The 15,869-nt window shown below is 37.1% G+C and overlaps 1 protein-coding gene across 1 annotated transcript in view; it reads right to left on the reverse strand.

Moving 5' to 3' along the window:
* Positions 1-15,869, reverse strand: part of FMN1 (formin 1) — a 480,791-nt gene that overhangs the window by 52,880 nt on the left and 412,042 nt on the right. The window contains exons 13-14 of the mRNA XM_053711972.1: positions 9,832-9,891; positions 5,130-5,250 (exon numbers count right to left, since the gene is read on the reverse strand). Coding sequence (XP_053567947.1) covers positions 5,130-5,250; positions 9,832-9,891 — 181 coding nt within the window. The remainder of the gene's footprint in view (positions 1-5,129; positions 5,251-9,831; positions 9,892-15,869) is intronic.

Consider the following 15,869-nt stretch of genomic DNA (forward strand, 5'->3'; position numbering starts at 1 on the left):
CATTGAGGAGTGGAAGAGGACTCCAATGGCAACCTGTGAAGCTCTGGTGAACTCCATGCCCAAGAGGGTCAGTGCTGGAAAATAATGGTGGCCACACAAAATATTGACACTTTGGACCCAATCTGGACATTTCCACTTAGGGGTGTACTCACTTTTGTTGCCAACGGTTTAGACATTAATGACTGTGTGTTGAGCTATTTTGAGGGGACAGCAAATTTTCACTGTTATACAGGCTGTACACTCAATACTTTACATTGTAGCAAAGTATAATTTCTTCAGTGTTGTCACATGAAAGGATATAATAAAATATTTACAAAAATGTGAGGGGTGTACTCACTTTTGTTGGATACTGTGTATATATATATATATATATATATATATATATATATATACAGTGCTTTTTTCTAAAAGAAAAGGTGCCAGTACTCATTGATTTTTGATTGATATATTCTGCACAGTAACTTTGAGAAAAACAAAGGGAGAAGATTATTTACAATGCTTAATGCATTTTGCAGCCCCCTCTTGTAAAAACCAGGCTAATTATATATATGTATGTATGTTACACCTTTTGGGTACATTACCCCTTCTCAACTAAATAAGGGAATACATGACTCTTTTTACTTTCAAAGGCCTAGATTTAGAGTTTTGTCGGTAACGACCCGCGTAGCTAACGCCGGCTTTTTTCTGGCCGCACCATAAAAATAACTCTGGTATTGAGAGTCCACAAAAAGGCTGCGTTAGGCTCCAAAAAAGGAGCGTAGAGCATTTTTAACGCAGCTTCAACTCTCGATACAAGAGTTGCTTACGCAAGCGGCCAGCCTCAAAAACGTGCTCGTGCACGATTCCCCCATAGGAAACAATGGGGCTGTTTGAGCTGAAAAAAAACCTAACACCTGCAAAAAAGCCGCGTTCAGCTCCTAACGCAGCCCCATTGTTTGCTATGGGGAAACACTTCCTACGTCTGCACCTAACACCCTAACATGTACCCCGAGTCTAAACACCCCTAGCCTTACACTTATTAACCCCTAATCTGCCGCCCCCGCTATCGCTGACCCCTGCATATTATTTTTAACCCCTAATCTGCCGCTCCGTAAACCGCCGCAACTTACATTATCCTTATGTACCCCTAATCTGCTGCCCCTAACACCGCCAACCCCTATATTATATTTATTAACCCCTAATCTGCCCCCCTCAACATCGCCTCCACCTGCCTACACTTATTAACCCCTAATCTGCCGAGCGGACCTGAGCGCTACTATAATAAAGTTATTAACCCCTAATCCGCATCACTAACCCTATAATAAATAGTATTAACCCCTAATCTGCCCTCCCTAACATCGCTGACACCTAACTTCAAACATTAACCCCTAATCTGCCGACCGGAGCTCACCGCTACTATAATAAATGTATTAACCCCTAAAGCTAAGTCTAACCCTAACACTAACACCCCCCTAAATTAAATATAATTTTAATCTAACGAAATTAATTAACTCTTATTAAATAAATTATTCCTATTTAAAGCTAAATACTTACCTGTAAAATAAATCCTAATATAGCTACAATATAAATTATAATTACATTGTAGCTATTTTAGGATTAATATTTATTTTACAGGCAACTCTGTAATTATTTTAACCAGGTACAATAGCTATTAAATAGTTAAGAACTATTTAATAGTTACCTAGTTAAAATAATAACAAAATTACCTGTAAAATAAATCCTAACCTAAGTTACAATTAAACCTAACACTACACTATCAATAAATTAATTAAATAAAATACCTATAATTATCTTCAATTAAACCTACCACTACACTATCAATAAATAAATAATATACAATACCAACAAATAACTACAATGAAATAAACTATCTAAAGTACAAAAAATAAAAAAGAACTAAGTTACAAAAAATAAAAAAATATTTACAAACATAAGAAAAATATTACAACAATTTTAAACTAATTACACCTACTCTAAGCCCCCTAATAAAATAACAAAGACCCCAAAAATAACAAAATGCCCTACCCTATTCTAAATTACTACATTTCAAAGCTCTTTTACCTTACCAGCCCTGTACAGGGCCCTTTGCGGGGCATGCCCCAAGAAATTCAGCTCTTTTGCCTGCAAAAAAAAACATACAATACCCCCCCCAACATTACAACCCACCACCCACATACCCCTAATCTAACCCAAACCCCCCTTAAATAAACCTAACACTAAACCCCTGAAGATCTTCCTACCTTGTCTTCACCCTACCAGGTTCACCGATCCGTCCTGAAGAGCTCCTCCGATGTCCTGATCCAAGCCCAAGCGGGGGGGCTGAAGAGGTCCATGATCCGGCTGAAGTCTTCATCCAAGCGGGAGCTGAAGAGGTCCATGATCCGGATGAAGTCTTCTATCAACGGCATCTTCAATCTTCTTTCTTCCGGATCCATCTTGCAGACCTCCGACGCGGAACATCCTCTTCTCCCGACGCCTACTAGCCGAATGACGGTTCCTTTAAGGGACGTCATCCAAGATGGCGTCCCTCGAATTCCGATTGGCTGATAGGATTCTATCAGCCAATCGGAATTAAGGTAGGAATATTCTGATTGGCTGATGGAATCAGCCAATCAGAATCAAGTTCAATCCAATTGGCTGATTCGATCAGCCAATCAGATTGAGCTTGCATTCTATTGGCTGTTCCGATCAGCCAATAGAATGCGAGCTCAATCTGATTGGCTGATTGGATCAGCCAATCGGAATATTCCTACCTTAATTCCGATTGGCTGATAGAATCCTATCAGCCAATCGGAATTCGAGGGACGCCATCTTGGATGACGTCCCTTAAAGGAACCGTCATTCGTCGGGAAGTCGTCGGAAGAAGAAGATGTTCCGCGTCGGAGGTCTGCAAGATGGATCCGGAAGAAAGAAGATTGAAGATGCCGTTGATAGAAGACTTCATCCGGATCATGGACCTCTTCAGCTCCCGCTTGGATGAAGACTTCAGCCGGATCATGGACCTCTTCAGCCCCCACGCTTGGGCTTGGATCAGGACATCGGAGGAGCTCTTCAGGACGGATCGGTGAACCTGGTAGGGTGAAGACAAGGTAGGAAGATCTTCAGGGGCTTAGTGTTAGGTTTATTTAAGGGGGGTTTGGGTTAGATTAGGGGTATGTGGGTGGTGGGTTGTAATGTTGGGGGGGGTATTGTATGTTTTTTTTTACAGGCAAAAGAGCTGAATTTCTTGGGGCATGCCCCGCAAACGGCCCTGTTCAGGGCTGGTAAGGTAAAAGAGCTTTGAAATGTAGTAATTTAGAATAGGGTAGGGCATTTTGTTATTTTGGGGGTCTTTGTTATTTTATTAGGGGGCTTAGAGTAGGTGTAATTAGTTTAAAATTGTTGTAATATTTTTCTTATGTTTGTAAATATTTTTTTATTTTTGTAACTTAGTTCTTTTTTATTTTTTGTACTTTAGTTTATTTCATTGTAGTTATTTGTAGGTATTGTATTTAATTTATTTATTGATAGTGTAGTGGTAGGTTTAATTGTAGATAATTATAGGTATTTTATTTAATTAATTTATTGATAGTGTAGTGTTAGGTTTAATTGTAACTTAGGTTAGGATTTATTTTACAGGTAAATTTGTAATTATTTTAACTATTTTAGCTATTAAATAGTTCTTAACTATTAAATAGCTATTGTACCTGGTTAAAATAATTACAAAGTTGCCTGTAAAATAAATATTAATCCTAAAATAGCTACAATGTAATTATTCGTTATATTGTAGCTATATTAGGGTTTATTTTACAGGTAAGTATTTAGCTTTAAATAGGAATAATTTATTTAATAAGAGTTAATTAATTTCGTTAGATTAAAATTATATTTAACTTAGGGGGGTGTTAGTGTTAGGGTTAGACTTAGCTTTAGGGGTTAATACATTTATTAGAATAGCGGTGAGCTCCGGTCGGCAGATTAGGGGTTAATAATTGAAGTTAGGTGTTGGCGATGTTAGGGAGGGCAGATTAGGGGTTAATACTATTTATTATAGGGTTAGTGAGGCGGATTAGGGGTTAATAACTTTATTATAGTAGCGGTGCGGTCCGCTCGGCAGATTAGGGGTTAATAAGTGTAGGCAGGTGGAGGCGACGTTGTGGGGGGCAGATTAGGGGTTAATAAATATACAGGGGTCGGCGGTGTTAGGGGCAGCAGATTAGGGGTACATAAGTATAACGTAGGTGGCGGTCGGCAGATTAGGGGTTAAAAAAATTTAATCGAGTGGCGGCGATGTGGGGGGGCCTCAGTTTAGGGGTACATAGGTAGTTTATGGGTGTTAGTGTACTTTAGAGTACAGTAGTTAAGAGCTTTATGAACCGGCGTTAGCCCAGAAAGCTCTTAACTACTGACTTTTTTCCTGCGGCTGGAGTTTTGTCGTTAGATGTCTAACGCTCACTTCAGACACGACTCTAAATACCGGAGTTAGAAAGATCCCATTGAAAAGATAGGATACGCAATTGACGTAAGGGGATCTGCGGTATGGAAAAGTCGCGGCTGAAAAGTGAGCGTTAGACCCTATTTTGAGTGACTCCAAATACCGGAGTTAGCCTAAAACCAGCGTTAGGAGCCTCTAACGCTGGTTTTCACGGCTAACGCCAAACTCCAAATCTAGCCGAAAGTGTATAGTTTATTGCTCTCAAAGCAACTACTCCAAAATTCCATGTGATTCAGCTGTGTACTACCTACCTATTGGTATCTGTTGTTAGATATGCTTGTATGATTTGAGGCATATGCACTGAACCTGTAAACATACTAGGTAAAAGTTTTAAGGTCAGGGATAGGGGAATGTTTGGAGCACAGGCTAAATATAATGAATGCTGTTTACATTTGTTTGTTTAAATTAATGTAAAATATTTGATGTACTTTCAATATTCACTTTTGGGGAAAAAAAAGTTCAGTTTCCAGTTATTAAATACATTTGAGTATTCTGATGTTACTATTCAAAAGTCTAACTGAATTAATATTAAAAAATAATATCAAAAAGTTATATCTGGATATTCAAATGTTATGTTTGATATCAGAGTGATGAGCTTTTGTTCTATAAAAACATGTCAGAACAATTATTTATTCTACCATTTAGCAGCAAACCATACCTTCCAGGTCTTTTCTGAGCTTTCGCAGTTCTTTTTCAACGTCCTCAAACTTCACTTGGGAAGCTTGAAAGAGATCCTGAGGTTCAGGGAGTGGAAAAATGCTTTTCTCTGTCCCACCATTCTGCCAATAAATCAGAGAAAGAAAGTGAATATTCTTCAGGATAAGCAACCATATAGAAAACTGGATAGCCCATAGCAAAGGGCTAGGGTTATACTGGCGTAATTAAACAAATTAAAGGGACTCACTAATATAAATACTCCATATCTGAACCCCTAAGGACAGATGTTTTTAAGAGTTTCCGCTCTTAAATGAAAGAGGGCATTTTAGCATTTATGCTCAGTATTGGTTTCAGCATAATTATCTGCGTTCTTGTTATGTGCACCCATACATGTTATACACATATTTATTTATTTTTCTTGTGATACCCTATATGAATATATAAAGTAACAATAAATCATAATAAAATGTAATACTGAAAAATGAGGTAAAAATAATAAAACATTTTTTTGCAGCTTTCTTTCTACAAAATTAGTTTAGGTATAGAAAAATATCTCCAAATAAATTAATTATCTTGTCACAATTTTAGGAAGACCCCATATGTCTAGGTTTATAGAGTAATTTATAGCAAATATAGGTCACATACTAAAACACTAAAATTTGCAATGCTTGGACTGTAAGCTAAATAGCGGTTACCCAATTCAAAACTGCTACACAAAAGTATATATTTGTAGAATTTAGACACCCCAGATTATTTATCTAGAGGTATTTTGTCACTTTATGTTTAAAGGGACAGTAAACCTAAAAAATAATGTTATATAATTCTGCACATAGTGCAGAATTATATAACATTATTTTAGTGCTATAGTTATTAAACCTTTTTTCCCTTTGAATTTTTTAAAAATATACCCGTTTTACAGACCTGCTCTCTGCTGAGCGGGTCTGTTTTTTTTACACAGCGCATCGGGCCAGCTGTATAGTCACAGCCCGGCCCGACCGCGCCATAACATTAAGTGCAGCGCGCTCCCGCTGTCAGACAGAGCAGGAGCGAGCTGCACTTAATGTTATGGCGCGGTCGGCCGGGCTGTGACTATACAGCTGGCCCGATGCTCTGTGTAAAAAAAACAGACCCGCTCAGCAGAGAGCAGAGAGCGGGTCTGTAAAACGGGTATATTTTAAAAAAATTCAAAGGGAAAAAAAGGTTTAATAACTATAGCACTAAAATAATGTTATATAATTCTGCACTATATTTTTTAGGTTTACTGACACTTTAATCCTTTTATTACCAAGGGCAGAAAATAAAATGTAGGGGTAAAAAACATACAAAAAAACCCCACTTTAAATAAAACAAAATTATAAAAATTAAACTTTATTAAAATAAAATCTATTAAACTAATATAAATATACCTTATTGAAATAAATGTAACACATTTTTTTACTGTACAAGTTCATTGGAAGAGAAGGGGATGGGCCAAACAAAGACTTTTTACATGTGGTTACTGTGGCTGACTGTCACAGTGATCACATGACCATGGGTCACTTTTTTAGCATCACTGAACTGCCTCATTCCTGAGACATCCAGTGTTGCCCATCGAGCCTGATACCAGCATGCATTGTAGCATGCTAGTATCTAGGCTCTATTTTCAGTATAGATAATTAGAACAAATAAGAGGTTGGCATTAGAAAGCTTATTCTTTTCCCAGTTTAAAATATTTAATACACATTAAAGTTGTACATACAATTAGTAAAAAATAGATGCATCCATATATTCAGTGAACATAATATGACTTATAAAACATGGTATCGATATCGTACCCAAAGTCCATAAAAACACAAAGTAACTCCTTGATGAATTATATACAGTATTTGTTTCATTTCTGTAACAAGCTTTGGTGGTATCCCAATAATACTTATACAGAACACTGTTCTTAGACTCACTGTTACAGTGTAGCGAATAACTGTTATCCTCTGTCACGGTTTCTTCAATCACATGATACTGGCGGACCAATCACAGGTTGGATTCACCAGCCAATGGAAATTGTTGATCCAAATTTAAATTCTTAGTAATTATATTGTATCAGAACAATTTGCATAAGTAGAATTTAAAGTATGTATCTCAATTGTCAGGGTTTTTCCCTGTTGTGTTTCCCATGTGCCTGCCATTTTACTCACCTCTCTTCCTGACTTGGTGCATTGTGGGGGATGCTGCTCACTTCCTGCACTTCCTTTATGGCCAGACTGTTGTGCATCATCCATGTGAGACAGGATGCAGTCTCAGAATTGTGATGTCATCACTTATTATTTAAAGGGCCTCTGTTCAGTATGCTTTGCCTTTGCGTTGTCTGAGACCTGTTTGTGAGAGTTCCTGTGTATTACCTGGCTGCCTGACGTCCTTCCTGGTTCCTGATCCCTGGCTTGTTCCTGACTCTGCTGTTCTCCTTGTTCCTGATTCCGGCTCGTCTGACTACTCGCTTTGGCTCCTGGCTCGGCTTGTCTGACTAGCAGCTCTGGTTTTGACTCCTGGCTTGTTATTTGACTTGTGGACATTTTATAATTTTTTGCTATTAATAAAGGTGTGATTATTTTTGCACTTCTCGTCTCAGTCTGATTCCTGGCACCCTGACATCAGTGCAGAAATATATTACTTTTTGCTAGTAGCAAGTATCTGGGACTTTTCAGACTCCGTGTAATCTTGTCAGTGTAAACACAAACTCAGGAAAGCAATATAATCGCTAGATACGTAACTTATGTATGCAGGTTTGTTTTCTTTTTATGGCTTACTCGGGAAACAGTTGAAAGGGTTTTTAGTGTCCCTTATACCACCCAGCCTTACTTCGCAGGTGTTTCGCAGGTGTTTTTACAACACTGTATGAATCCTTCAGCAGCTTCTACGTGTTTCAGCCCTCAGGCCTTTATCAAGATCTATTTTCAGTATACAATCACTGTGACTGGCAGTCAGCGTGATTGTATACACAGTAACACCCATATTTGACTGTTACTGTACTGTTACTGGATGCATGCATGTGAGCCTATCCAGCAACAGCATGAAATACATACTGATCACAACAAGCATCTCATTAATTGGAGGCACCCCGATCCTGATCACTGACAGCCCCATGCTATCACAGGGAAACCATATTCCTAAAATCGCTAGCCTAGGGGGTCCTCCATTACGCTATTTCTGCAATGCCTCACTCATTAAAGGGACATGAACCCCAATTTTTTTAATTCATGATTTAGATAGATAATTCAATTTTAAATAACTTTCCATTTTACTTCTAATCAAATGTGCTTTATTCTCTTGGTATTATTTACTGAAAAGCATATCTAGATAAGCTCTGGAGCTTGAAGCTAGTTGCTGATTGGTGGCTGAACTTGTATATACATTTGCATTGGCTTACAAATGTGTTCAGCTAACTTCCAGAAAGTCATTGCTGCTTCTTCAATAAAAGATGGCAAGAGAAAGAAGCAAAATTGATAACAGAAGTAAATTGAAAATCAGTTTAAAAATGTATAATCTATCTGAATCATGAAAGCAATTTTTTGGGTTTCATGTCCCTTTAAGCACAGTCTCTCTCACTATAGTCTAGACCGTCTTTCTCACAGCCCAGGACACAGCCGACATAAAGGGTTGAGCAATATCAGGACCAATTCTTCAGGTATAACAAAAATATTATTAAAACTTAACTTTTACTACTATGATAAAAACTATAATACATCCTAAAAAAAAGAGATGATTAAAACAATGGAAACCCAAATATTCTCAGTCCACAACCAGACCATGTATCACATATAATTACTGAATACCATTTTCCAATGTTAAATGCATTACTATTTCCCTGTATGTATACCCATGAGGAGAGGATCCCTACAGAATTCCCACTAAAGCTGTGTAGGCAAAACGTGTGTAAGACATTGTGTCAGATGTTAGCCATACCCATATACCTGATGTTAGGAATGCTCCTATATATATTTTTTTAATTTTATTTATAGCAGGTGGTGTAAAAATTGGTTAAGATTTTCACTCCATTGTATATCTTTAAATATAGTGGTAAGCCCTATTGAGATTCCCAGCTTATTGGGAATTCTATTATGAGTCATTTTGTAGGGAACCTCTCCCCATGGGTAAAAACTGCAGTTAAATATTAATGTGTTTAATATTACAAAATGTCCTTCTGTATATTATGTGATATGTAGCTTGATTATGGAACAAAAATATTTGGGTTTCCATTGTTTTTATTCAATTTTGATTTATTATAGTTTTTAGTCATAGCAGTAAAAGTTAAGCTTTAATAATATTTTTGTTTTCCAAGAAGTGTTGGTCTTGATATTAATTAATATATGGAGCATAAAGTAGTGGCTCCAATCATTCTACTTTTTTCTTTTTCTTTAAAAAGTGTTTGGCACTCCTTACAATTATATTGATAGGTTGGTTAAGAAATAGTTATTTATTGTGGGTAACATACAATAAGGGATTTTGTCAACGAAACTAAATGAAATGTGGCCATAATGAAACAATCATGTCTATGAGTAAGGCTGCTTTTGCCGAAACGCGTTAGACACCTTCTTGCTGAGAAAACTTTGATTTTATGTGGAATGTACACTGTCTAAAATAAAGGATTACGTTTTACCTTAGCGCCTGGAGGTTTGCCGGAGTATTCTTGTACTTTATAATGAAACAATGTATAAAGTATTTGGACTTACCGGGTCAACATGTCGTATGTAATACCGGGCAGCATAATCCATAAGACTGATTCCATTATCCTGGGAAACAACAGAGTTATTAAAGCTATAGAAACATTGTATATAATCACACAAAACCATATGGAATAAGATTGCTGTCAAAAAGGCAAGCGTGCGTGATTCTTTATCATTGTACATAAATAGTGACATAAAAATACAAATCTAAATTTTCAAATACAATTTTTTTTTAATACAATTTTTTTTTAGAATACAAATTGTTAATTACAAATACAATTCAGTTTTTTTGGAAATGCAATTTTGTTTTTTGGAAGTACAATCTTCTTTTTTGGAATGACACTTTGTGTTTTGGAAATACAATACTATTTTTTCCTTTGGAAGTACTTTTTTTTAAATTACACTTCTAGCATGTGTCAAAACACTGTCAAAAATAAATTATAGCTCCCATTTTGCTAAAGAACTTGTGATGTCACAGCATTTATTTCAGTAGTTTGCGTGGGGACTATCAAAATTAATATTCCTTAGTATATTATTATTATAAAACAAGGCAGAATAAGCACTTTGGGTATGTGAAAGCATGTTGTATGGTAAAACAAAAAATATACTCTGAAAGAAAACCACATGCTAACAGTTTTTGCTGCTACCATGACAACTGTAATTAAAATATAAAAATAAGTATTCCTCTGTATAGTGTTGTATGATGCAAATGAGAATAATCACTTTAGGCATGTTAAACCATGTTGTATTTTGCATTATAAATGTTAAAAAAAAGTTTATCTGAGATGTTGATGTGCTGGGATTGTCAGCCATTTATGCACATTTAATTGAAAGCAAAAGAGCAGTTTACTTCCCAGGCAAACTACTGAACTTAATGCTGTGACATCACAGTCCTTTAGCAAAATATGAACTAGAATTTATTTTGACAGTGTTTTGACACATCTAAAATAATTTGTATTGTATTTCCAAAAAACAAAAGTGCAATTCCAAAAAAGAAGATCGTACTTCCAAAAAACAAAATTGTATTTCCAAAAAAAAAAAAGAATTTTATTAGTAATTAACGATTTGTATTCTAAAAAATAAATAAATTGTATTTTCTAAAAAAAAAAATTGTATTTGAAAATTTAGATTTGTATTTGTTTGTCACAATTTATGTACAATTATAAAGAATCACACAGGCTTGCCTTTTTGACAGCAATCCTATTCCATAAAACCTTACACAAAGATATACACACACAGACACACATAGCTTTGTGAAAGATCTATGACTAAGGCGGCTTTCAGCCGAAACGTGTAAAACCTAGTCTCCCAATGTTGTGTGTTTTTATTGTGCAACTGCTACCATGATGGTTTTGTGCGCTGAATAAAGTGGATCACTTTTCTTTATCCGTGCCTCCCTTCTTTTGATTTGTTTGTGAAAACATTCACCAATTCATTTTCTTCAAATACCAGCATAAAAATCTTGTCAGATTGTTTGATAAGAAATGTCTGAAATAATGTGATTGCTTAAAAGAAAGTTTGAAGTTTGTTTATGAGTTTAAAGAGATACTATAGACTGTTGTTTTTATTTGTTTGTTTTTTTGTGTGTGTTAATACAGAAAACTTGGGGGAATGGAAAGCTTTGCATATAATTGTCAGAGATCAGTAAATAGCGGCAGATAAGAAATTAATCTTTTTTTCTGTCTATACCCTTGTGCAGATTAACAGCTTTTCACCCTTGCTTAATAACCATGATTTTTTTTCAGTACATATATGTCCCTTACAAAACAAAAAAAAATAAAAACAAAAAAAAACAAACAGGCAACCATATAATGAAAAAATACATACACTTAGACATGAGGATTCAAAACAGTATAAACACACAAAAAAATAATAATTCTGTAGATGCCGAAATCTAGAATTTTAAAATCCAAACTTATTTTGAAATCCAAAATTTTTAAATTAATATTTTTTTAAAAATAAATAATATTATCAAAAATTTATATTTTTCCCCTTCTGTAAGTCACAGTGCTCTGCAACGTAAATAATAGTCTATATTTATTTAAAACAGTAAATATTACCATTCTTAATACAGTATTGTACTATCTTTCTGGTGGTAATATCTATACAAAAGTATTACAAATGATTTAAAACTACATTTAGGTTGCATGTATAAGCTGTATTATGACATGTAAATATTGTAGAAATAACATAAGATATTGTTGTTTACACTTGGTCACATCCCCTCTCCAAACTGTCCCATTTTATAAATGCAAATATTCCAAAATACAATTTATTCCGAAATCCAAACCTTTTGCCGATCCCAAGCAGTTTCGATAAAGGGATTTCTATCTGTACTAACAATTTAATATTCATTACATATCTTTTTAATTTTAAAGAAAAACAAAATGTATTCTTACCTGATATTTTTTTTTTCTGTCTTGGTAGAGAGAGTCCACATAATCTTATTCTTACAAATGGGAATTAAATCACCTGACCACCAGGTGGAGCAAACAAGCCCCAACCAGAGCAGTCAACTATCCCTCCTACTTCACCTTCCCTCTCCCAGTAGTTCATATATGAGGATAGGGAACAGCAAGTGAGATAAAAGGTGCAAACTGGAACTGCCGCCAACAGAAAACCAGGGCGGGTTTGTGGACACTCACTACCAAGAAAGTAAAGAATTTATCAGGTAAGAATACATTTTGTTTTCTCCATGAAATCCTATTCTTACAAATGGGAATCTATACCCAAGCTGTGGAGTCCACAAATAAAAGGGGCAAGATAAATAGGCAAAGCAGTTACTTAGTTACAAGGCATCACTGCCTGAAGAACCTTTCTACCAAAAGATGCCTTTGCAGAGGCAAAAACATTAAACTGGTAACATTTAGTGAACATATGAAGTGATGACCAGGTAGCAGCTTTGCAGATCTGTTCTACCAAACCCTCATTCTTGAAGACCCAAGACGTAGATACTGAACGAGTAGAATGGGAAGAGATATTTGCCACTGAATCTATAATCACTCCCAGAAAACTCACTCTTTTCTGAGGTTAGAGAATTATTTTCTTTCCATCCATAACTCCGAAGATACCAAAGTAACTTATCTGTGTAAGAGGCCGCTAACTGAGTAGATGGAGCTTGAACCAAGATATTGTCCAAGTAAGGGGCCACAGTGATGCCTTGCAGTCTGACCACTGCTAGAAGAGCTCCCAACACCTTTGTGAAAACTCTCGTAGCCGTAGCCAGACCAAAGGGAAGAGCAGTAAACTGAAAATGTTTGTCCAAAAAAAAATCTTAGAGACTAATGATGTTTTCGATGGATTGGAATGTGAAGATACGCGTCCTTCATGTCCACTATAGTCATTAATTGACCCTGAAGGACAAGAGGGAGAATAGATATTACTGTTTCCATCTTGAAGGAGTGTATTCTCAAGAATTTGTTTAGACATTTTAATCTAGAATAGGTCAAAAGGTTCCTTCTTTCTTTGTGACAACAAATACATTTGAATAGAACCCCTTGTCCCTCTCTCCCAAAGGAACTGAAACTATCACCCCCATGGTCTGAAGGTCTGAAACGCATCAAAGAAAAGACAGTCTTTTTTCTGGCCTTTGTGAAACCCAAGACAACAGAAACCTGCCTCATGGAGGTCAAGACCAGAAGCTTATCCTGTAACCCGTGGGAAACAATCTCCTGTACCCAAAAGTCCTGGATAGACTGTGCCTAACCCCCCCGAAACATGTTTAATCTGCCCCCTACCAGAGATAACTCCAGCTCAGGGGCTGCCACTTCCTGGCGACTTGGAGTCTGGGGCCAACTTCTTGGATTGTCTGTTCATGTTCCATATTGAATTTGGCTTCCAAGTGCCCATGGAGGGTTCAGATTTGTTTGAGGAAGAGTTCCTCTGTGGCTTATTCTGAAGAAAGGGACGCAAACGACCCACTGACCTACCATTTGGTCTGGACTTCTTATCCTGAGGAAAGAAAGCTCCCTTTCCTCCAGTGACAGTCAAAATAATAGTATCCAATCCTGTTCAAATAAGGTTTTTCATTTAAAGGCTAAAGAAAGTAATCTAGATTTTGAGACCATATCGGCTAACCAGGATTTCAGCCAAAGAGCCCTTCTGGCTAGACCACTAAACCTGTATTTTTTTACATTGATGCAGACAGTTTGAATAATCGCATCACAAATGAAAGAATTCGCCATTTTGAGCACCTGGGTGCAATCAAGAATCTCCTCCAGGGGAGAATCAATGGTAACTTATTTAGATGAATCATACCAAAAAGCTGCAGCACCGGCCACAGCGGCAATACTTACTGCTGGTTGAAAAAGAAAACTCCCTTGTAGAAAAGTCTTCCTATGATAACCTTAAAGTTTTCTATCCATTGGGTCCTTGAAGGAAGTAATATCCTCTAGAGGAATGGTAGTCCTCTTAGCTAGAGTAGAGATGGCTCCATCAACCTTTCGAACAGTGTTTAGTAACTCTAGGTGAGAGATAGGAACAGGAAACTATTTCTTAAAGGGAAGAAGGAAACCTCAGGTTTCTCCCATTAATTGGAAATGATATTAGCTATCAGAGAAGGAACTGGGAAGACATCAGGAGTCTGCGGTTTGGGTTTGAATATAATGTCTAGTTTCTGTGACGGTTTTACCTCGGCCGGCTTTGACTTCATTACTCCAAAAGTTCTCAGTACCTCCTTAAGTAAGTACCTAAGGTGTTCCATCTTGAACCTAAAGGTGAAATCTTTATCTTCCTTGTCAACATTCTTAGAGGAAGTGATGAATTATCATCTGAGTCCTGCATTTGTTTGTCACTGGAGAGCCCATTTATTTGTAAGAAGACCAATGCTTAACCTTTCTCTTGTGCTTGTCAGAAGATGGCATTGTACCCAGGGGAGCTGAGACAGCAGACTGTAGTTGGGATGTGAAGTCTGGGGGTAAAAGGAGGAAAGTTACCCTGGGGTACTGGGACAGTATTATTTGATCCAGTATTTTGATTGCCTGGACACACCAAGGGAGACTGAGAGAGTTGTACAGGGGAGCATACTACAGTAAGCTGACTGCTAAATCCTGCAAATTGTTATTGAGGAACCTGGACTGAGCACACTAAAGTAGTTTGAGAACTAGGTCCCGCAGGGTGAGACTGGAGAACAGGCATCAGAAAAGTGCTGCAGAGCTGAGCTGGCGGACATACTATATTTCATTTGCAGAGGAGACATTTATTATTATCAATAAAGATCTCAGAGAGATCCCCTTCAGGTGCCAAAAGGCTTAAATACCTCCCCCACTCCCCTCATCTGCCAGTCATTCTGCGAGAAAACAAGGAACAGTAGGAGAAATATCAGGGTATAAAAGGTGCCAGAAGAATAACAAAGATTTTGGTCCGCCCAACAGAAAAAACGGGCGGGGCCGTGGACTCTCCTCATACAGATGGAAATGAAATTATCAGGTAAGCATAATTTATGTTTTCCATCTTAATATGAGGAGAGTCCACGGCTTCATTCCTTACTTGTGGGAAATATATACCCAAGCTCTAGCAGACACTGAATGAAAACGGGAGGATAAAAGGAGAGGCAGACCCTATTCTGAGGGCACCACAGCCTGCAAAACCTTTCTCCCAAAAGCTGCTTCAGCTGACTCAAACACGTCAAATTTGTAAAACTTTGAAAAAGTATGTAAGGAGTACCAGGTAGCCGTCCTACAAATCTGCTCCATAAATGCCTCATTTTTGAAGGCCCAAGAAGAAGCCACAGCTGTCTCATATGCTAAGCGGATAATGCTCCTCAACCAAAAAGATAGGGAAGTGGAAGAAGCCTTCTGCCCTTTGCGCTTCCCAGAATAGACAACAAACAATGCAGAAGTCTGTTTTAAATCTTTCGTAGCCTGAAAATAGAATTTCAAAGCCCGAACCACATCCAAATTATGAAGTAATCGCTCCTTCGAAGAAGGATTAGAACACAAAGAAGGAACCACGATCTCCTGATTGATGTTGCGATCAGACACAACCTTAGGGAGAAAAGCCAACCCAGTGCGAAGAACTGCCTTATCAGCATGAAAGACTAGGTA

This window comes from Bombina bombina, chromosome 1 (genome assembly GCF_027579735.1).
Source record: "Bombina bombina isolate aBomBom1 chromosome 1, aBomBom1.pri, whole genome shotgun sequence".
Taxonomy (NCBI): Eukaryota; Metazoa; Chordata; class Amphibia; order Anura; family Bombinatoridae; genus Bombina; species Bombina bombina.